Consider the following 24030-nt stretch of genomic DNA (forward strand, 5'->3'; position numbering starts at 1 on the left):
TGGGTATCCTAGGAGAGTAAAGAATGTTTTAATTTAGCTGGATATGATCATGTGATAGATATAGTGTCTATTTTTAGTAGGTTATTTTTATTGTCGTTAAAAATATACATAGCCTAAATTCATCATCATTTTTAAAGATGTGCCTTTTTGGGGAGGTTCGAGGCAGGGTTTCTCTGTATTGTTTTGGAGCCTGTCCTGGAACTCGCTTGGCCTCAAATCATAGAAATCTGCCTGCCTCTACTTCCTGAGTGCTGGGATTAAAGGTATGTGTCACCATCGCCCTGCAAGATATGTCCGTTTTTATTTGTTATGTGTTTGTTTGCCTGCGTGTTTGTATACATTGCAGCATATGTGTGCTTAGTATCTGCAGAGGCCAGAAGATGGTATCAGTTTCCCTGGAACTGGAATTACAGGTGGTTGTGAACTGCCTTGGGGGTGCCAGGAACCAAACCCAGGTCCTTTGCAAGAGCAGCAAGCACTCTTAACGACTGAGTCATCTCCCCAGCCCTATAACTTAAAAGCCTTTGGGTGTGCAGTTCTATGAGATCAAGTATATTAATATTGCTCTGTCACCATCCCCAGAACATTTTCATCTTCTAAACTGAAACTCTACTCACTGACCACTAACTTCCAGTTTCCCTTCCTTAAGCTCCTGGCAACAGTCTTTACTTCTCTCTCTTTGACCTAAGCTGTCATATAAATGTAAGCATACACAATATATCTATTTGTGCCTGTCTTATTTAACTTAGCACAATGCCTTAAGATTTCGTCTATACTGTAGTATGTGTGAGAACACTCTTCCCTTGTAAGGCTAAGGAATGTTTTCTTGAGTTTACATACCACGATTTGTTTATCGGTGGACACTTGCCTGGCTTTTGGCTTTTGACTATTGTGAACAGCACTTCTGTGACATGGCTGTAACATATCCAGAGAGACAATGACTGGTTCTGTGGTACGTCCACAAGGGCATATGTCTTTGTGAACCATCAGCACAGACACTGTGTAAAGACAATGATATGCAAAATGGTAGCAGAGAGATAGAAATCCTCAGGCAAACTTCAGTGACGATGGCTATAACCCCAGTCCTGGTGAAGGCAGATGGATCGGTAATTTAAGGTCAGCTTAATCTACAAAGTGAATTTGAGATCAGCTTGTGCAGCATGAGACTTTATTTTGAACAAAACAAAATCAAATAAAACAAAACAAAAAGTTTTAGCTGGAGAGATGGCTCAGCACTTAAGAATACTTGTTGCCCTTGCAAAGGACCCGGCTTCAATACCTAGCACCACCCACCTCTGGTACTGCATGCACATTTGCACATGCATTTGTGCATGCACGCACGTGCACACCACACACACACACACACCTCTCTAAATAAATAAATAAATCTGTAAAGACACCTCAAAACTGGAAACAATGTGACATGGTTAGACAGTTGTCCTTAGTTTTTCTCTCCATCATTTCCATCCTCTCTGCTCCCACCACACCTCCATGTACTTCTGCCCTGGTCTTGTAACAGGGAGGTTTCAGGATATGAGACCTCTTACACAGTAGCTGTCTTTCCCCCAGCAGGCATATGAGGAAGCTCAAAGCCTGCAGCAGCATAGAGATCGCTTCAGCTTCACAAGTGCCTGAGTCCACAGTCGGAAGCAGGGAGTCGCTTGTTAGGAGCGGTGATCCTCTGCAGTGACCGACTGTCACATTTCCCATTTACTGAAAATTGTGTCTGTCCCTCTTGCAACTGAAATATCTTACTTTCATATATTTCATTTTATGTACGTCATTTTTTTCCGATTCATAGTAAGAGATAGAAGGGACTCTTTGGAGAGTTCTTAGGCATGCTCTCTAAGGAACCTTTAAGAAACCCATTTTCATTTATCTGCATTAAAGTTATGTGTCCTAGAGGTCCTACAGTAAGAATGTGGGACTTTTTAAAGAAAATCTCTTTGAGAAATCAGATTTAATTCCTTTTTAACCGGCGATAGCGTATCAAATGTAGAAAGTGATCCACCTTCTGTGTGGCCGTCCTTGGGTGAACCCTTCAACAATCTTGCTTTTTATTCTCAGTCACTGACGAGCAAACTAACCATCACGCTGGGGACACACCATCAGCCAGCCACTTTCTGCTCAGACCTCATTTGACTCTTATCAAAGCCAAAGCTTTTTCCTAAAGAAACTGAAAACATGGGGTTGGGGTGAAGCTGTTAAGGCCACTGGCTGCTCTTGCAGATCTTTTAAAATTATTTTTAAATGTCTGGGTGTTTTGCCTGCATATGTGTCTGTACCATGGTTGCAGGGAATCTCACACCCTCTTGTGTCCTCTGAGGACACCAGGCATGCCCATGGTGTACATACATGCATGGAGTCTAAACATTCATACACATAAAAAAATAAGATCTTTAACAGGTTTTGAATTGAAAAAGGCAACAAATAGCTCAAATCTAGAAGATTGGTCACATAACTGCATGGTGGTTTTGAAAAATCTTTTTTGAAAACCTTGTGGCCACATATAACCTAACTTTCCTTCTTTTCAGAGGTGCCACTGGGGACTTAGGTTCTTCCAGAGAGTTATTAGGCTGGGTTGTTTTGTTGTTTTGTATGAAGATGCCAGATCTCCAAAGCTTTTCACTGGCAATAACAGAAAACAACACATTGGAAGGAAATGGGAAATTAGAGGTGGCGAATAGTTAGGTTTTTGGGTTTTTTTCCCCATGACTCCCTCCATAAGAGATGAATTGTCCTTGAAGTTTCTCTGGGATTGTCATTTAGAAAATGAAGAGGCTGGAGAGATGGCTCAGCATGTAAGAGTGCTTGCTGCTCTTCCAGAGCACCTGAGCTGGGTTCCTAGCATCCATGCTGGGCAGCTCACAGAAGCCTGTAACTCCATCTCTAGAGGATCCAGTGTTCTCTTCTGGACTCTGAAGGTGCCTTCACTCAAGTGTATATATCCTCATATAGATATACATGCACGCATATAATTAAAAATAGAAATAACTTTTGTAAAACAAACCAAAAGCATGGCATTGCATGCCTGTAATCCTAGGACTCAGAAGGCAGAAGCAGGAACATTGTTGTAAATTCCAGGCTATCCTTGGCTATATGACAAGATTGCCTAAAAAAGCCAACAAAATAAACAAACCCACCTGCACCTCTCCAGGAACAGATCTCTGCTCAGATTTTGGCCAAAGTTGAGCCTCTGTGCTTTTAAAATGTCTGTGAACTAAGCATCTGGGGTTTGATTCTATCATTTCTCTTATCCAGGAATGAATATAGACAGTTGAAAGCTGACTCCAAAAAATAACTAGCAATTGCATATTTCTTTTGCCTTTACCTGCAAAGAAAGAAAAAGTTGACAGATGCTTTCTTTTCTGGCTTTTCTGAGATATAACTAACAAATAAAAGGGACCTGTGTTGACAGAGTATCACAGTTCTCCTCTCTGTCTGAGGAGGAGCTCCTCCATACCTCATATGCTTGGCAGATCTCTTATCAAGGCGGTACAGGCATTGGGCTGTCTATCAGGTCTGTCAAACATACTCATCATACAGAATTTAACTTTTGTTCCTTCTCATTGACTTTCTCCAAACCTCTTTCCACTCTTTCCCCGGACCCCAGGCAACCACCATTCTCCTCTCTGCTTCTAGGAGTTTGACTTTCATAGATGCTACATATGAGTGAGAGCAACCGGCTTTGTTGTTCTGTGTCTGGCTTATATCACTTAGCACCGTGCCTTCCAGGTCCATCTGTGTGCTGCAGATAGTGGAAAGTCATTTAAGTGTTTATATACTTCATTTCTTTTATACATTCATTCACAGGAGGGAAACTGAGTCCAGGTAATGTGTGTGTGTGTTCCATCTTTAATTTTTCAAAATATAAGTCATTAATAGCAAGTAACACTACTACTTCTTTCTTGGGATCTGCTGTCAAATTAAAAAGGCCTCCAGCAGCTTTGTGGCATATAGGTCTTCTCCCTTTAGTCTTCAGCCCTTGCTTCCATTAGGAGACCATCTTCTATGAGACTTTACCTTAGACTCCTCAACAAAAATCCACTGACACCAGGCTCCAACGGATAGTTCCAAACCTAGGGCCAGACAGGTGGCCCTGGTTAAACTCGGTGGATCACAAAACAAAAAGACATGAATGGGGAAAAGGGCCTTGGACATGTTGACATAGGTGGAAGGGAGATGAGAGGGTGGGGTGAGAGTAAGAATGAGTTATGTACATGTATGGAGTGGTCAAATAACAAATTTAATGTTCTACAAATGTTTTCATGAAGCAAAGTGTGGAGACCACTGTAATGTCAAGACAGGGGAGACGCACTACCTGTCCCCCACCCATGTCACAGCTCCCCAGTTTAGCTCAGGGCGCCCCTTTGCATGTCAGCTACAGACGGTGACACATGAACAAAACTGGGGAGGGAAAAGCAACAGGAGGAAAGGCTGGCAGGGTCAGGAAGTCATTAGCATATGTAAATTTTCCATAGTGATGGAATTCATGACGGCCTTTCATATATTCCCATCGTATTAATCCCTCACTATCTTGTGTCCCCCTCTTGCTCCCACTGCCCTCCTTCCTCTCTCCAGACGCCCCCTCCACTTCTGTGTCTTTTTTCACCCAATGAACTGTCATTAGGGTTTCTCAATTACATAGGAACATGAGCAACAGGTTCTCTTTAGGAGCTATGCACCTCACCAATGACTGTACCACAGAAGATGATGTCTCCCCCTCCTCCAGCAGCTGTCAACAGTCTGTAGATCCTTGGAGGAGGTGGCTTATAAGTCCCTACCCCTTCCATGAAAAAGGCAGGCTATCACAGTGGTTTGAGTTCACGGGTACAATCACATGTCGTGCCCACCGAGACCATGTTCTACAACTCCCACCCCATCCTTGGGCTGTTTCATCCTGTCCTCTCCTCTTCAGTGCCCCCTGAGTCTTGGAGGTGGTGATAGACACAGATGTCCCACTCAGTAGTCACTTATTCATCAACTTAAAGCAGACATGAGTCTCTGTAGTAGTTCCCACCATCCGCTACAAATTGGAGCTTTTCTTCCCAAAGTTGACATCAGCACTGATGATGGGAAGGATATCATATATATATATATATATATATATATATATATATATATGAGAGAGAGAGAGAGAGAGAGAGAGAGAGAGAGAGAGAGAGTAGCTTTCCACTAGTACCTATAAGCTCTCCAGTCATGATTTTTTTTGTCCAGGTTTACAGAACCAGATGCGAGTTTCCTCCCGTGGAGTGGTTGAAGTTCCAATCACAAAGTTACTGTCACAACAGCCCTGCCACTATCCCACCAGTGGGCACATCTTGCCTTGGTATAGTTGGTAGTGTAGCAGTCAGGGGCCACAGCTGAGTAAGACAATTAAAGACTGTTCTCCCCGAGCAGGCTTCCCAGCACTCTGAGACTGCACAGGCAGGGAGGAAGCTTTTATCTCAGTTCCCTCTTGGTTCTCTGCATTCTGTAGGCAGCACCTGTGCCATTTTCACCAATAAGTTCCCACCATCTTGTTCCAGTGGGCAACAGTTGCAATGACTGTTAACCTGTATGGTTTGGGGGACCAACAACTCTTAGGAAGGTGTAGTGGGTGGCGAGTTTTTCTTCAGTATTTCACTCATTCTCACACCTTGCTGCACACTCACATTCTTTTTTGCTAATGAAGGAACCCAAAGCCAAGAGTCTTTAAATAACTTGTTCTTATGCAAATAATTTGTTCAGTCAACTCTTGAAACTACAGCATTTAAAATGAACGCAACACAAACATTCTGCTTCATCCCGGGCAGAAGGGAGAATTTCAATCTCAACCTGCCAGGCAGTTCAGCCAGTGTTCTTTAAACCCCTTGGTCTCAATAATTTACCTCTGGTAACTGGTAATCTGTGAAGTAAAACTGGGGAACGTTCATGAGATGAGCCCGTGGCACCAGGTCAAGTAACAATAGTTGTCACTCTCTCTTGTTTAATCCTATAGTGGAGTACGACAAGGAGTTCTCCCCACGCCAGCGACACCACAAAGAGTTCAAGTTCAACTTATCCCAGATTCCTGAGGGTGAGGCGGTGACGGCTGCAGAGTTCCGCGTCTACAAGGACTGTGTTGTGGGGAGTTTTAAAAACCAAACTTTTCTTATCAGCATTTACCAAGTCTTACAGGAGCATCAGCGCAGGTATGGAGGCTTAAGGAAGACCAAAGGTGGGCTGCTCCCTGCTTCTCACCCTCTCCTCATAGACCTCGGGTATCTCTGGAAGGTGCTTGGAGGTCAGGGGCTACTGAACATGAAGAGCTGGTGCTCTGAAGGGCAGGGTTTAGCTGGCAGGGTGTTTTGCTATTAAGTAGATTTTTCAAATAGGGGTCTTTTCCTAAGCAAGCCAGTAAGTAATACTTAGTAAGCATCCTGATGACCAGCCAATTGGCTTATTGGGATAAACTGTTTTCTGTTCTCATTTGGTCCTCAGTGTTGATGATGTGTGAGTGGCTAAAATGGATGCACTCATAAAAATTACAGAATAGTGCTTACAAGTGATTGTGAGTCAGGTGACTGCACGGTATTATTTGTATATATAGCATACATGCATGTTTACTTTGCATAAGCATATATAAACACTAGCATTTAGATACAGGGAATGTATATTACCTTTTCTCTATGTGTATGTGTTATTATTCTTTTCTAAAATGAGTTCAGATGGACTTATAGGGAAGAAATCTGCAATAATGTATATTCAGGGTGCTGCCTAGCAACAAAGAACAACTTCCCTAGCAACTGCTCGGCATGGAAAGACAGAGGACCAGGTAGTAAGGGTTCAGTTCAAATCTGTAGTCACAGAGAAGAAACCAATCAGTAAGAAATGTGCTGAGCAGATGGGGTCTGTTTCGCATATCACTTGGTGAGAACAGAATCAGAAGTGGAGAGTCACATGACACAGGGTGCAACTTAAGCCACTGATAATGACTACAGCAGTTGGAAAGTTAGGGAGGGGAGGAGACCCCACACTTATACACCCAAAGACAATTTTTTTTCTGAAACTGGTTTGCCATATAGCTCAGGCTGGTCAAAAGGTCTTCCAGCCTCTGCCACCTGAGTCCTAGGATTACAGCATGACCACTGTCTCCTTTGGCTTCAGAAACCGAATCTAATTTGCCTTGAGAGATTATTGACTTTCCAGTAGGTTCCAGAGATTCCTAATTGACCTTGGTTTCTTCTGGATATACAGATCTGTGTGTGGGGATGACAAGGGACTAGTGCTAGCCTGGGGACTAGTACTAGCCTGGGGAACTAGTGCTAGCCTGGGAACTAGTGCTAGCCTGGGGAACTAGTACTAGCCTGGGGAAGGGCTGTTTTAGCTTGGAAAGCACACCGGTGTCTGGCACTCTCCAGTCTGTCCCCGGGAACAATGCTGGAAGGAATTTCTATAAACTCCAAAAGGAGTTGAGAAAGAGTGCGTAGGTGGCTTTGAGTCTGTAGGAGGGGGCTGAGAGACAGAGAACAGGCTCTCAGAGTATTAGAGCTCCACCTGAGGGAGGAGAGAGACCTAAGAGGGCTTGAGGAGGAGACAGAGCAGGCAGCTCTGAGTGTGGGAGGAAACTTCCGGAGGAGGCTGAGGCCAGAGGCTGTGGGACTGACTGCAGGTCGGACTGTAGCTCCTAGCAGGAGATGAGAGACAGAGGCTTTGGGGGAAAGGGAGATGGGTAAGTGCTTTAAAGATGACTCACGTGGGTATAGATACCCAGGTGGGTGTAGCAGTCCGGTGCTGAGAGCACCCAGGTAGGTGCCTTGGCCAGGGGAATGTAGAAGGCTTAAGAGCTGGGAGACACAGTGGGTAGAGTGGATGAGGAGGTGGAGAGAGGCAGCAGCTTAAGTACTGGACTTCAGAAGTTGAAGTCAAATTTGGCGGGTGGCAAAAGGCAGCAGAAACAAATGGTCCATACATACCTTAGCAGATTCAGAGCAGCAGCAGCAGCAGCTTGATTCAGAGCAGTGAGTCCCTGGGAATCATTTAGGCCACTCCCAGGTTGCAGCACCAGATGAATGAGGAAAAAAAGGAGGACATGAATGCTCCTAGATATGTGTTGAAGTTTATTGTAGATAAAAGGGAGAACATAGCCAGAGCCAGACATCTGGAAAAGTCCAGAGTGAACACAGTTAGACTGAGCCAGGCCATGTGAGGAGAGAGGTGCAGGGTGGGGATAGGGGTTGGGGTGGGGGGCACAGACTGAGAGTGGCAGCCTGGGCCAAGAGACTGGTGTAGCCAAAACGACTGAGTTATATAGGGGCCAGAGTTGCTGGGGCAAGGAAGCCAGCCCAGTCCCCGGGCTGGACAGTTTAGGGCAAGGAGCAGGCTATGCCAGCCAAGGAAGACCATGAAACAGGTAGTGTGTGAGGGATGCTGGAAGAACCCATTGGCTAGCATCCTTTTTGATATGTTTATAAGCATTTCAGTTAGCCCTTTGTCCCAGGTTTGAGACCTAAAGATAGAGGGACCAGCAGATTCCAGGCACTGGAAACACATCATGGTGCTGAATATACACACTAAGGTCATTCTTAGCTGGGACAGCTAAACCACGAGTAAAATATAGCCATTGTGGTATGGTGACAATGGACCAAAATTTCAGAACAAGGAAGTTTCCAGGTGCCCGCTTTCACTTCATGAGTACAAGTTTATCTGGCAGCTTTTCGATGGCAGGATTGTTTGGGAAAGCAAGACCTCTCCTTGCTAGTATTCACCTTTTGGTGCACTGAATAGGATTGGAAATCCGTGGTTCTTTGGCCCTGTCTTAGCCATCGGCTTTTGGGTCTGCCCAGCTGGGTATTCCATTTTACTTCTCTGGTGAGAAGAGCCTGAATGTACTTTTTGGGCTCACAAATTTGTTTGAGATGCATGATTTTCCCTCTCTCGCAGGAAAAGTTATAACAAAAATACTAGACTAGAAGTATAGTGACTGAAGTTTTTCAAAAGGATTTTTATTTAAAGGGCACTCTAACAGGAGCTTCATGAGATTCACACTGAACTCTAGCCAAAAGGGAACAGCTGCCGTGTGCTCAGGATGGTGGTGACATCCTTCCTCGGGGCCAGCAGTGAGTTTGGAAAGCAAAAACCAGAATGGCCCCAACCTCCGATGGCTCTCTTGTCGATTTGTCTTCTAGGATGGGAGCATTTGGCAGTTGGATGTGTTTAATTTGTGTGCAGAGGAGGAGCATACTAGGAAAGCTGGGAGACTATTGTGCCTTTGAAGGACTCCAGGTTGGCTGGGGGAGGTTTTCTTATCTGTGGGCCGGGAGCCCAAGCCTCCTGCTACTTCCAAATGTTCTTCCAGAGGCCTCCAGACTTAGCTGCAGGGCTCCTTCTGTAGGTTTGACCTCCCCATCTGTACCATCTTGGGGTGTCTTGGCTGAACATGCCTTTCTGAGCAGAGAGGAAACGTATTTATCTAATCGGTACCAAAGTGCAATTTGTAGCATTTGCTGTGTTCACTTAATGTAACAAATGTCTGTGCTACAAAATAGTGTAAGTTGGGTTTTTAAATGCTAACTTGGAACCTCAGCTACAGGCAAAAGAAATGGCATATTGAGTCTTTAGACACATAAAGCTGTTTGGGAGGTTACAAGAGCCTCTGGGAAGGCAAGTGCTAGTTGTAGAAATGTGTTTCTGTTAATACTGGAACAGGTAAGTTTACAACAACAACAAAAATTGACTTTAAGTACAGGGTACTTATTCCATAAGCATGGCACTTGACCCAAAGCCTGAGAATGAGTATTGAGATAGGACATGTAAGTCATGGAAAGATGCAAAGCAACCCTTAGGTTACTGTGAGGGCAACTTGGTTATTTCTAAGTCTGAGGCATTCAGGATACCCTATGTCTACTACTTCTTTTACAGTCTACCCAGTGGTGGGCTGGCAGGCAAGATGGTTCAATGGGTAAAGGTGCTTGCCATTCAAGCCCAGTGACCAGAGTTCAATCCCCAGAACCCACATGAAGGTAGACAGAGAGAAGCAACTCCACAAAATAGTCTTCTCATCAAAACAGATGTCATGGTACACACAAGCATTATGCACACAGACACATCATGGGTATGTGTACACAATAGCGACAATAAAATTTAAAAATTAGTGGTTTTGTGAATGTTTATATTTTAAGATGAGTTTAATGGAATGTAGCTCAGTACGGAGCACTTTCCCAGTATGTGCAGAATGCTGGGTTCCACTCCTAAAAAGGAGAGAGAGTAGGTGGGAACGAAGGGATCACTTGGGAGGAGTTAGGGGGAGGACTGAGAATGAATATGATCAAAATACATGGAATGTGTGTTAGTCACTGTTCTGTTGCTGTGAAGAGATGTCATGACCAAGGCAGCTCTTAGAAAAGAAAGCATTTAATTTGGGGTTTGCTCATAGATTCTTAGGGTTATTCCATTCCCCCCCCCCATTGTGGGGAGTACTTAAAGTGAGAGCAAGATTTGCTACTGTAAATGAATACATCCTTACAGCATCACTGATATAAATTTGCATTTTATATAAAGCTATCAGTTTGGAAAAGGTCTTCCCTTCACATCCTCTGATTAGGATTTTCCCCTGTCCCATCACATAGGAGAGGAAAGGGTCACATTTAAGAGAATAAAACACGGCATATTTGAATTCTGCCACGACTCAATACTGCTGAAACCATGGTTTGTTGTGTCTCCTAAAAGTCACCCTGATGACATAGGGAGTTATCCCTAAGCTAGGATAAGCCAGAAGTGCCCAGAAGAGGTCAGCATGTCCCATGCCTCCCCATCTTTGAGCTCAGATGCAGGTGTCACAAGGATGTTCCGGTCTGTTTTCATTGGTGTTGAGATTGTCTGTTAGAATTCAGGCCTCCCCACAGAAAGCCTTTCCATTCTGCAATTGTTCCCTGGACCAACCACCACCCATCAGCATGTTTTGTAGAGGAGCTGAGAGGAGGAGAAGAATGATTAGGGCTGACTTATGTGGCGCCATCTGCATTCTTTCACAGATCATCCTGTCCATTTATCTCTGTGTTGTGATCTTCTGTGTGGTGTGTACAGTAGCTGTCTTCATGCTTGGAGTGCACTTACAGGCCGCTCTGATTCCCCCTGCCCTCCCATACTCACGCAGAGTAGCAGGATGGCAGCACATTGCTTTCCACACACACCAGGACTTACTTTTATCATATCCACGGTAGTTATTTTTCTTATCATGGTTTAGTCGGGAAGAACAGCATGGGGAAGACAGAATTTATTTTAGCCCACAGGTTCATGGCCAGAGAGGCATGGTGGCTTTATCAGTGGTAGGAGCTGGGTAGGAGCTAGATTTTCATACATGAGGAAGCAGATAGCGACTATAGGGGGAGGGCACACCAAGGCCAGGCTATTACCCATAAGCCCATCCCAGAGACCTACTTCTGCAAGCCAGGCCTCATCTCTTAACAGTTCCACAATCTCCCAAAACACAAGGCATTAGCTGGGGACCAAATCTCCACACTCCAGTCCGTCTAGGTATTTCATGTTCAAATTATAATAGCATATTTAGGTAAATTAGGCAATTTTGATGCCTTTATGTTATTTGTCTACAGTTCTTATTCACTAAACTTTGCTTTCCTGAAAGTTCAAGGCATTCTTGTGAGAGGCATTGAGACATTGTGATGGAGATGTCTATCCTGAGGTGTGCCTGTTGCGTACATCAGTTAGTCATCTAGCCTCTGCTGGCTCTGGCATCCCATGTCCTCCCTGTCTGACAATCCTATTGTTTGGTAGTGGCAGCTTCTTCTCTTTGAGTGTGATCACCTTTCTTTACCATGTTCCATCATATGGGTTTCTTGGGAAGACATTTAAAGTAAGAATTAGTGAGCTTAAAACTCATTTTCGGGGGTACAAATAGCATTAAGATGTGTGTACGTGACCGAAGAGATGCTGGGAGAGAGGGAGAATGCATATATGTGTGATATACGAGCGTGTGGATGGACATAGCTGCGGAGAGGCCAGGGCAGGGTGTCAGGTGTCCTCCTCTCTCATTTTCCATGTTATTCCTTTGAGGTGGGGTCTCTCCCAGAACTCAGAGGTCACAATTTCTGGCAAAGCTAACATTCAGCAAGCCCCAGTAATCCTCCTGTCTTCACAGCACACAGTGCTGGGGTTACAGAGATGTGTTGTGACCATGCTCAGCTTGTTAATGTGAGTACTGGGGTTCTCATAGACCTAACTTTGGATCCCACAGTTTCACAGCAAACCACTGAGTCATCTCTTCAATCGTGGCACTGAATGATTACATGCTATTGTAAATGGTAGTGGTGTGTATGTGTATGTGTGTGTGTGTGTGTGTGTGTGTGTGTGTGTGTAATTGGTTTGTACCCCCTTGGAGAACTGTAATTGATTTTTGTGTATTGATCTTGTATCCAGAAAGTTGAAATTTTATGTTAATACTAATCATTTTTTCTGTTCATACTTTTGAAATGTCTATGAGTATAACCTTATCAACTCTAAATATCTTTTATTTCTTTCTTTACAATTCATTTTTGCTACACCTTTTTCTTTTAATTTTGCTGGCTAGGAAGTCCAATGCAATTCTGAAATCTACTTATACACTAACTTGGGGGAAGAGGAGAGAATTGTTATTATGCGATAAAGTGTTATAAACTAAGTAGACTAAAGAAATTATCCTCGCCGGGCGGTGGTGGCGCACGCCTTTAATCCCAGCACTCGGGAGGCAGAGGCAGGCGGATCTCTGTGAGTTCGAGGCCAGGCTGGACCGATAGCCTCCAAAACAATACAGAGAAACCCTGTCTCGAAAAACCAGAAAAAAAAGAAGAAATTATCCTCTAAACTTCCTAAAAGTTTTTTTTAAGATTAGGAATTGATGTGACATTTTATATTTTTTTTCTGGTTTGATAGGATTTAGTGTTTTTTCTCTTCTATAGCATCAGTACATGAAATGGCTTTCAAATATTAAAGCAAATTTAGACCCTGGAACAAGTTCAGTTTGTGATTTGTTACTGTTAAATAATCTTGGATTCAGAAACCACATCTGGATCTAGTGTCTGGATCACCTCTGGTTCTCTTGCCATTGTCCTTTTTTTCCGTCAATATATGTTTTTATTTAAATTAGAAACATGAATGCTTCACATGTCAATCCCAGGTCCCTCTCCCACCCCTCCTCCCTTGTCCCTCCACCAGTCCCCCACCCAATCCCCATATCATTCCCCAGGGAGGGTGAGGCCCTCCTTGCTGGGTATCTCCAAAGTCCGTCATTTCATCCAGGGCAGGACCTAGGCCCTTCCCCATGTGTCCAGGCTGAGAGCATCCCTCCATGTGGAATGTGCTCCCAAAGTTCATTCATATGCCATGGTGAACACTGATCTACTACCCAAGGCCCCAGTGATTTCTGTGGCCTCCTCACGGAGACTACATTCATGGAGTCTGGACCAGTCCCCTGTTTTGCTATTGTCTTTTTAGTCCCTTGGTTGTTTTCTCCATTTGATTTTATTTCCTGACATGCCTGAAAACTTTTTGTTTATTCAATTTTGTGTAGAATCTAATAAAAACAGCTATAGACATTGTTGCTTTCTTGCAGACTGAATTCAACACTCTTCTGGATGTCAGAGGCAGTGCAAGGAATTATTTTACCTTTTGTCCAGATGAGGCTGGCCTTCAGGCTCCCTGAGGCTCATCTGTTTCTGGTTCCCCCTGCTCTTGCATTTAGCCCCCTGGGGGTTTCAGCTGAGACTGGGATACGTACCAGAGGCCCTCATCCTTGGTGGGCTCTGAACTCCCTCTCTCTCTTTTTAACTCCCCGGCATTGTGAACCTGCCAAAAATTTTCCTGTGCTCTGAAGTCTCCAAACGGCTCCTTTCTGCTTGTTTTCTCAGCTTCGCATCCCATGTATACACAGCTTCATATTTGGCAAATATCTCAAATGAAAATATTGGTGTTCATGGCAGCCAGAACTTGAAGAAGAAAACTGAACCCAGACCTCTATGAGATCACGTTGACACGTTCACTTCTAGCAGTGTGTTTCCTCTGATGCTTCTGTCCTTCATGTCCTATCCACCTTTAGTCCATCATCATCATCATGGTCACCATGGTCACCATGGTCACCATCGTCTGAACTATCATTTTTATTCTCAGCTGGTGATGGTGTGCCAAGCTGCTGTTTCTGCTTTGGTGTACTGACTGTAGGAATTCACAAGTGCTCTGAAATGAGAAAGGCAGCAAATGCCTCGCCTCTGTGCACTGCCCACTCTGGGATCTTGAATTTGACCCCTTGTGTTGCCTGGCTCCCTGCTCTATGATGATTTCAAACGGCTTGAGTTTTTGTCAGCACATTCCTTTTTGGGGTGGTGGGATTTGCTTGATACATCAAAACCAGAAGTCTGTATCATCTTAGGAGACCGGCACCTTGATAGCATTTTAACTCAGAAGTCTCTCATTGGATCCCCCACAAATACTGATACACGGGTTATTAACCAAACCTGGGTCTGTAAGAAGACCGGAGTCCAGTAGCTGGCCCAGATCCAGGATCCAGAACAGACATTTTTTTAGGCATTGCTGGTGGACAGATGGTGCCGTTATGAAATGCTGTTGGGTTTTCAGTGAAGATAAAACTCAACCTATTCAGATAACAGAGACAGTTTCTTTTCTGAAAAGAAGGACAAGTTTGAGAAAATCCAGGTGAGAAGTTTCTGTTTGAGGAGAGGAATGCTTTCTGTCATGGTGCCCAGCCACACCGTGTTCCCTTTTCTACCTGGCTGTGCCAGCTGAGTGTGGACCTCGGCAGGCAATAAACCTTTCAGTGTTTGTTCTTTTTCTTTTGAAAACAGGGCAGTGCAATGCATCTACAGCTTGTGTTATATAACTAACTAGCTCCCCAGTTAAGTATATGCCCCTCCTCCTCAGAATGCCCCTCCTCCTAAGAGTGCCCCTCCTCCTAAGAGTGCCCCTCCTCCTCAGAATGCCCCTTCTCCCTTCTCAGAGTGCCCCTCCTCCTCAGAATGCCTCTCCTCCTAAGAGTGCCCCTCCTCCTCAGAAGACCCCTCCTCCCTCCTCAGAATGCCCTCCATCTGAAGATATACAACAACCAAAGCTCAAGCTTGAGAAGTCCTCAAGCCTCACCCCAGATCCTATGATCTGTTTGCAAATCACAGTGTAGAACTAAAATGATCAAAATACCGCATATACTTAGAAAAGTGCAGAGGTGTTTCATGTTGGAGGGAAGTCAGGGTGTGTGTGGCAGGAAAAGACAGCAAGCCCTTGGGAACTGCCCACATACTGGGTCTGCTTGAATGAGATAGGAAAATAGGGTTATGTTTCTGAGCACTGTACCTTATGTATTATTCATTACTGGAAGCTGATTGCTTTTGATTGCATGCATCTCTATATATGAGAAGAGGCCGGCTGCATTAGTGGTTAGGATTATTCTATAAAACATCTTTTTTTTTTCCTAAACCAAGTTAGCAGTATGTTAACTGTTTCATTACCCTACATTGGACAAGATGTAGACATGTAGAATTGGAGGTGAGGTTAAGATATATTCTTCCTTCAAACGTGTAGGGACTCTTCATTCTCTTTGCATTTGTCGATAGGGCAGGCTGGGCTAGACTCTAGGCCATGGGGTCACTGCTTTGTTTAAGTAGCTATGGCAGACAGGATGAGAAGCCCTGGATGTATACATAGTCATCAATTCCCTTCCTACCTCCTCTGTCTTCTCAAACACTCCAACTCTGGACGTGATCGTCCTGTGGCTTAGAAGCCTAAACTTGGCAGCCCGTCCATATTACAACCAAACATTAGCTCTCGGCCCAGCCTCCACCTGATTTGCCCTGTTTCTGGAAGGAGAGAAAGAAAGACATCTTGAGAGCCGATGGCCTCCAAACGTAAGTCTACAAGCAGGCAAAGGGAGAACTGAAGTATTGAATGAAGAGGTGGTATGTATGCTCTGGGCCTTGTGCCATGGAGTGTTCTCCAAGTCCAGTAGTGTCTGCAGCACCCTCAAGTCTGCCAAATATACCCCTCTCAGGGCCCACCTGGGCCTACTAAGCCAGAAGCTCTGCAGTGAGGGGTCACAGTCTGATACAGTCTCTTCTGGAGATTACAAGGAAGATGGTTAAGAGCACATGCTATTGGCTGCATGACCATAATGACCAAGCTACTTAAACTTTTGGCAAACTGTGCTGGTCATATTTCTCTGTTAGGGTGCTGATGAGGAGCTAACATATGTAAGAGTTCTTGGGACAGTCACAGGGCAAACACCACTAGTATTTCTGTGTTTATGTTCTGACAGCAAAGCCCTTTGTCCTGTGTAAAGGTGAAAGGTGCCTCTTGGTATTTCAGCATCTTCTTAGACTATGAAAACCTAGCACAACCAAGTGTTAAAACTCAATTAAAATTACCAATGTATGTATGTATTCAACATTCCTACTCAAGTCATTTTCTTTCAGTCTACTAAAAAGCTAGATTCTCCTTGTTGTATTGAGTTTACCAGTGTTTGGATTTTGTTTTATATCTTAACTTCCACTAAATCTAGACCTGTACATGGCAAAAGAATGTACTATGGGTCTGCTTATTTTGAATGAATAAATGCTACTTTATCAAGAACTTTTTTTCTAATAAAATGGGTTCTGGCAAACACAGCTGCTCTGACAGGGCACTGTGGCCTTGGGGACAGTCAGGAGAATGGATATTTGGGCACCTCCTGCCCTTCCCTGGAATGAATGAAGAAAAGGCCCACAGTGTTTTGCCCAGGGGAATATTACCAACCTGGAGGACACCTTGGAAACTGAGTCACAGGGCAGACCACGTGGGGACAGTTGTGCCCACCAACCTGAAACTTCCAGGTCTTTGAGTGGAATGGCTGTTAGTCAATTTAATTCTTGTTAATTTTTAGATCCCATCAGTTAGCCTTGTGAATTGGTAAAAACTTTTCCAGGGTGATTATGGTCTGAAGAAACTTACACCTGCCGGGCGGTGGTGGCGCACGCCTTTAATCCCAGCACTCAGGAGGCAGAGGCAGGAGGATCTCTGTGAGTTTGAGGCCAGGCTGGACCAACAGCCTCCAAAACAATACAGAGAAACCCTGTCTCATAAAACCAAAAAAAAAAAGAAATAAAGAAAGAAACTCACACCCTAGACTGGAAACCCCAAGAAAAGTGGCATTGCTCTGTCTTTGGACATGGAAGCCTTGGTTATCAAACAAAATGGGATCTGAGTAGTGGTTGAGAGCAAAATAGTCAACAGATGACTTACAGATTGTATCTTTTTTTGGTTTTAAGGTTTTTTTTCTTGTTGTTGTAGTTGTTAGGTGAGCTGAGTTGGCCATGTCAATGAGAGTCCAAAAACCCAGTTGGGGTGACAGTGGCCAGATGGGGAGACTTCATGTAGTGGTGTAGGGTTTCTTAACTGAGGCTATCTCATTTCAGCTCTGCCAGAGTGTGATTAAGATGATTCAGATGCATCTTGTTTGGTTTTGGGAACTCTTATTTTCCCAGTGCTAGAGCTGGAATCCTTGGAGCTGCCGGGCAAGTACTCTGACATGGAGCTAGGGCACTCGATCTACCTGAAGGGGGGCCACAATTACAGACGAGCCAGTATATAAGAGGCCACAAGCCACTGAAGAAAATGAATAGATGGGGGGACAGAGAGTTCCTAGATGCTGTGAGATTGTATCTTAGAGTTTAATTCCTTTGTAAAGTTCCTTGCACTAGTTGTGTAAATGGGTATTTCTTGCTCCACTTTGTTCCAGTATAAGAAGATACCTAAAACTGATATTTTACAAAGAACAGATTTCTTAGTTCATAGATCTGGAGGATGGGCAATCTAAGATTAGGGAGCCATGGCTGGTGAGGACCATCTCTTATGTCATCACCAGGATGGAAAGTAGAAGGGAAGAGATTGCATACATGGAGAGAGAAAAGGGGGAAACTTGTCCTCTATCAGGGACCTTCTCTGGTGACAATGATACCATCCATTTATGAGGGAAGGGCCCTTGTGTCTTAACTACACCCTAAAGGCCCACCTCAGCACTCCACATTGGAGAAAAAGTTCCCAACCCATGACTTTGGGAAGTACCTTCAGACCTTATCAGACAGTGGTGATGCTATCACACTGAGCACTGTTCTCTGAATGGGAGGAACAGGGCAAAGTCAGGAAGGTCTTGGGGTTCCACCACAGCTAGCCACCCTAGGAACCTGCTTGCACGTACCTCTCAGGCACCCTGACTCTGGTGTGTGAGGCCGGTTCATGATTTTAACCCTGTTACTGCCCTGTTTCTGTATGCAGCCGACTCTGATCTTTAAACACCTTGAGTTTTGATTCCCTACTTTATTTGAGCCCCTGCACAGTATTTTCAGTCTGTATTGTGGACATTTCTAGACTCTGATTTTTATAGATGGGAATGAAGGCCCAAGCCAAGAACTACTGCAAGGAATTCCTCCTAATGGAATATTCCAGATGAGCTTCTTGACAAGGACACTTGCATATGTGGCCATCTCTATCAGTGAGCTGTGACCAAATCCTGCAGACAAACCCTCCAAATCAACGGTTTTCATTTCTAATTTACCTGAACTCTCCACATGAAAATGTCCATTTGTCTCCATCTCTGTGGGGAGGTAGGAGGTGTGGTGTGGGCATCTGTTTGGAGGCCAGAGGATAACCTAGTGCTTTGGTGGGGTATAGCTATGTGTGTGGGGGTCAGAGGGCAACCTTGGGCATCGATTCTTGCAGTCTACTTCAAGACAGTGTGTCTTGTTCGCTGCTTTTTACACTAGGGCGGCTAACAGCTGTGTGTTGAAGGCCAGCCTGGTCTACATGGTACAATGAGTATCCTGCAGAAGCACGGAATCCTATGTGTAGATGTATATTTCTTTATCCCAGTTAGTCCTGTTACTTTAAGTCTGTGTGCTAAATCATTTCTTATTATGGTTTGAATATGAAATGTTCAGCATGGGCTGGTGTGTTATACACTTGGCCTCTAACTGGTGGTAGCATTTTGGGAGGAAGTAGGCCAAGCTAGAGGCTAGCTTGGGGTGTATTCCAGAGGGTATGCTGTCTTTGTTTCCATTCTTTCCACCCTTCCTATCTCCCTTCCTTCCTCTCTCCTATTTCCCTCCCTTTAGACCTTCATACTTCCCTCCTTCACCCTCTGTCTTGGAGATACAGCCTTGAAGTAAAGGTTTCTCCTCTACAGCATATTCCCATAGGCAGGGTGTTCTGCCTATGCCCATGGATTCAAGTAATTACGGATTGAACCCTCTGAACAGATGAGCCAAATGCAATCCTTCCTTCTTAAGTTGTACTGTAAAGCATTTTTGTCATAGTCATGAATAAAGGAATTAGCATGCTGCTATCCCTTGCAGAGGACCTGGGCACCCTAAAGTCAAGCCCCTTCCCCTACCTTGAACCAGCAGCTGTTGGACTGCATTTGTTTAGTCAGTCTCAAAAGCATTGAGAGCTGCCCCAATCTTCACTGTATACCAGAGAACCAATCCAAGATACCTGCAGTACTTACAATGGAAACTTAGCCCCCATGTCCACTGATGACTATAAACCATTGTCTTAGAGTTTCTTTTGCGGTGACAAAACATAATGCCAAAGCAACTTGGGGAGAAAAGGGTTTATTTGCCTTACACTTCCACATCATTGTCCTCAAACAGGGCAGGAGCTTGGGAGGCAGGAACTGATGCAGCAGCCATGAAGGATGCTGCTTACTGGCTTGCTCCTCATGGCTTGCTCAGACTGCTCTCTTATAGAACCCAGGACACCTGTCCAGGGTTGGCCCCACCCACAGTGGGCTGAGCTCTTACTGGTGAATCACTAATTTAAAAAATGCTCTACAGCCCAGTCTTATGGAGACATTTTTTCAGAGGAGGCTTCCTTCCCTCTGATGACTCTAGTTTGTGTCAAGTTGACATAAAACTAGCCAGTACAACCATATAAACTTAATTTCTTCCACATTGTGATACTTAATCTTTCTCATCAGCTTTTTTCCATTGTTGACTCAAATTTTACTTGCTCTCAGATCTATGGTTTGGCTTCCCTCTTTCCTTCATTCCCCTTTCTTTCTCTCTCTTCTTGGTTTTCCATCCCCATTGTAGACGGTGATTTTCAGTGCTAGGTTTACAGGCACCCACCACCATGTTCAGCTCTTCCTCTTTCCTTATAAACTCTACTCTTTAGAAACAAAACCATAATCCCACCCCAGCTCTGTGTGGCAGCCTCGTCTCTCAGCCCCGCCACACACACAGTGCCCTGCCTGCATCCCTATCGAGCTTCCTTGGATATCAGGTACCTGTTGCATACCTGAAGCTCTGTACCTAAAACCGACCCTTGTCAGGGGCTGTGTATGTAGGCACACACTCTGTCTCCTACCTTGAGCTTCTCTCTGGATCTTGGTTCTGGAGAGTGCCAGCCAAAGTCTGCCCCTAACATGACAACATCATCAGCTTTCTTTGGGACCGAGGGGGAGGGGCTGTTTTTCCCACAGAGCTGTTTGTACGGTCTGTGTTATTTCTGGACGAAGGTCTTCTATGACCTTACGGAGTGGACCTTCTGTCTTCTGCATCTCCACTTCAAAGCGTTGACTCACAGCCCCCTCTTGATGTTTTCCCTGAACACCCCTCATCTCCCTCCTCACAGGGGGGCAATCTGTCCACAGGGAATGTGACACATCCATGTAGGGGAGAACTTTAAAGAGGACAAGTTTGAGCATGCCCCCACAGACTGCTAGGCAGCTGAGTAAACTCCCTGTCACTCTACCTACTGTTTACATGTGGGAACGATGACAATAGAGTTCCCTTTTAACTCCACACTGCCTTGGAAGGAAGATGCAAATTTCCCATCTAAGAAATCTAAGATTCTAACCTCAGATGTTGCACTGGCCTCAAAAAAAATGCCGATGAATGAGAAATGAACTTTATTCATTTATTACAGAATGTCTTAGGAAATAATCTCAAAAGATAGTGTGCTGTTATGAAAAAACTTTTTGAACCAATGCTGAGCTCCTTGCTTCGTTCACTTAGTAAATTCTCACACTTGTTTCCTTTCATCTTGGCTACATGATCATGACCCCATAACTCATGTCTGAGACTCAGTTTCCCAGTTGAGATTGGAGATAACTATACTCCAGCAGTGATGATTACTGTAGCAACTAAGTAAAGCAAGGTAAAAGGGAATTCTCTGTAAATGTACACTCTGAGAATTTGATGCTTATTTAAACTAATGAAAGCTTGAGTATCCTTTGTGTAAATTTCAAGGATTAGAAGTGCTTCCAGTGATGTGTGTGTGTGTGTATGAATATGAACATTATTATATATGTTATAGTGAAATATTTTGGGAATGGTTGCTAAGTCTAAATGCAAAATTCATTTTTTACTCACATATATCTCATATATCTTGTACACATAGCCTGATGGTGTTTACAGAGATTTGATCTGAGACACCCAATTTTTGTATATTATTTGGATCCTGATTTGATCTTGTTTAATACTTATTGCTCCCTGCCTCCTACTTTTTAGAGTTCACTAGCCATAATTATGCTATTAACCAATAATAGCATCATAAATAAAACAATTCCATAATAAAAATGAACTAAATATTGAGACATATGAAACAATATTTGCAATTTACCCAAGAAAGATTTGTGGGCAGCAGTAGGTCTTGGCAAATGTAAGGAGTCCCCTGGTAGCTCATACCCTGCACCTTTCCTCATTATGCTATGTCTGTATTCTATGTGGTGCCTTTAGGCAGAGCTGTAGCTGGTCACACAAATGGGCATGATCTGACTCCAACCTTCTTTAATGACCAGACACAGCAGGAATGTGCCACAGGACAGCAGGTGATTCGCTGTGCTGTCTCGCTTTCTTTCAGGGACTCTGACCTATTTTTGTTGGACACCCGTGTAGTGTGGGCCTCAGAAGAAGGCTGGCTGGAATTTGACATCACAGCAACCAGCAACCTGTGGGTGGTGACACCACAGCACAACATGGGACTCCAGCTGAGTGTGGTGACTCAGGATGGTGAGTTGTGATTCGCACACTGCCGGCATCTGTCCACCCCCAGTCATTTCCATTCATTTCCTCTGTGGCAGCGGTGCCCGGACCATTTGTGTAGCCCGGACCTCGGCGCCAGGATGACCTTGTTTTCTATTTCCTCATGACCGCGTTGAAAAGCAGAACCTTTCTTCTAGCGAGGACTTGGATGCAAGCTCAGGTCATGTCCCCCCACTGTCCCCAATGGGAGAATAGCTTCCCCTGGCTGAGCCAGGGGGGAAGACTCCCCAGAGAAAGGCAGGAAGCTTGGAGCAGCCAGTTCTGCTATAAAGCACTTGTCTAGCATGTGTGAGTCCTGGGTTCTACCCAGTACCAAAAGATGGAAGAGATGGAAGGGACGAGGAAGGAAATGGAGAGCCAGGGTGGAGGAAGGTCATTAGAATCTGACTGTCCGGTGAGTTTGCCAAGGGACCTTTGAGGAAACTTCCCCCTCCCGACTGGCTCTCTGCTTCAGTTATCCAACTCCTACACAATCGCTCCACTGGATGGGGAGAAATATAGTCAGGAAGGATGTGTGAATACCAATGAATAAGAGGACTAGAAAGAGGAGCACTCCCTGGATTGATCCTGTACTTTGGGAGGCACGTTTTGAGTCTGCCCATCTAAAGGGAGCCATTCAGGGTGGGAGGATGTGTGGGCGCCTTGCCCACATTCCCACTCTTTTCTATTTAGTAGTACACAGAAGAATAGAAAGTGTCCCCTCATCGTGTAGCTTTGAGACTAAGGTTCTGTGGAGTAAAGAGGGGTGGGCTTTGGTTTGCATTAAAGGACTCCACGTCAACCCCCGTGCGGCGGGCCTGGTGGGCAGAGACGGCCCTTACGACAAGCAGCCCTTCATGGTGGCCTTCTTCAAGGTGAGCGAGGTCCATGTGCGCACCACCCGGTCAGCCTCCAGTCGGCGACGGCAGCAGAGTCGCAACCGTTCCACCCAGTCACAGGACATGTCCCGAGGATCCAGTGCTTCAGGTGAGTCTGGATGGAGCCTTGGTACCCATTGAGACAAAGGTACCTATAGCCCCAGATGTTGGGCAGCTTCTGCTCAGCAAATATAGTCTAGTTGGGTGGGTGGGTGGGATCCTAGGAATGGTCTTAATGTCCTGGGCACAGATACCTGTATGGGAACCTAGGACCCTCATAGCACTATAACCAAAGGCTGGAGCTGCAGGCATCCCCACCGCCTCTTGATTCAGACAAGCATTCTTCTGATGGATGAAATTTCTACAACTCTTGTTTTTTCCTTCCTACAAAAATCATAGAAACACTCCAATTATTTTAATTTCTAGATGTTTAATTCATAAATGTGTTGCCTGACTGCATATGTGTGTATCATGTGTGTGCCTGGTGTCCCTGGAGGTCAGATGTGCCAGGTCCTCTGGAACAAGTTACAGATGGCCGTGAGCCACCGTGTGGATGCTGGGACCTGAACCCAGGTATTTTGCTTGAGGCCAGAAACTTTTCAAATGTTTCTTTTCTTCAGATTTGGGGATACTTGCACACATACATAATGAGATAAGACCTATGTCTGATGCTAAAATTAATTTATATTCCCTATTCACGTTACATACATAAGCTGTATGTTAATTTTATACATCATTTTTAGTATACTTTGGTTTGACCACCACCCATCAGCTGATGCTTTTTAGGCTTTGGGTGCTCCGCTTGCATGAAGAAATGATATACATTCATGCTATATGGGGCCGGAAAGACGGCTCAGTGGTTAAAAGCATTGACTACTCTTCCATAGGACCTGGGTTCAATTCCCAGCACCTACATGGCAGCTCACAACTGTCTTTAACTTCAGTCCAGGGGACTTGACACCCATGGCAAAACACAAATGCATATAAAAACCAAACACAACAACAATAACAAAAACAATACTCCAAACCATTCGTGCTTTATGGACTTTACCAGAATTCTTGAGAGTGATAGTCCACTCAGAGCCTTTAAAGTGGATTTTATTGGTTTATTTAACTGGGAAGTTCAGGGTTTCTTGCTT

General features: G+C 44.6%; 1 protein-coding gene across 1 annotated transcript in view; it reads left to right on the forward strand.

Moving 5' to 3' along the window:
* The window catches only part of Bmp6 (bone morphogenetic protein 6), a 142842-nt gene that overhangs the window by 106721 nt on the left and 12091 nt on the right, over window positions 1-24030 (forward strand). Inside the window, exons 2-4 of the mRNA XM_005066371.4 lie at window positions 5981-6173; window positions 21853-22001; window positions 22803-23000. Of these exons, the coding sequence (XP_005066428.1) occupies window positions 5981-6173; window positions 21853-22001; window positions 22803-23000 (540 nt within the window). The remainder of the gene's footprint in view (window positions 1-5980; window positions 6174-21852; window positions 22002-22802; window positions 23001-24030) is intronic.

The sequence above is a fragment of the Mesocricetus auratus genome, unplaced genomic scaffold, assembly GCF_017639785.1.
Source record: "Mesocricetus auratus isolate SY011 unplaced genomic scaffold, BCM_Maur_2.0 Super-Scaffold_100013, whole genome shotgun sequence".
NCBI lineage: Eukaryota > Metazoa > Chordata > Mammalia > Rodentia > Cricetidae > Mesocricetus > Mesocricetus auratus.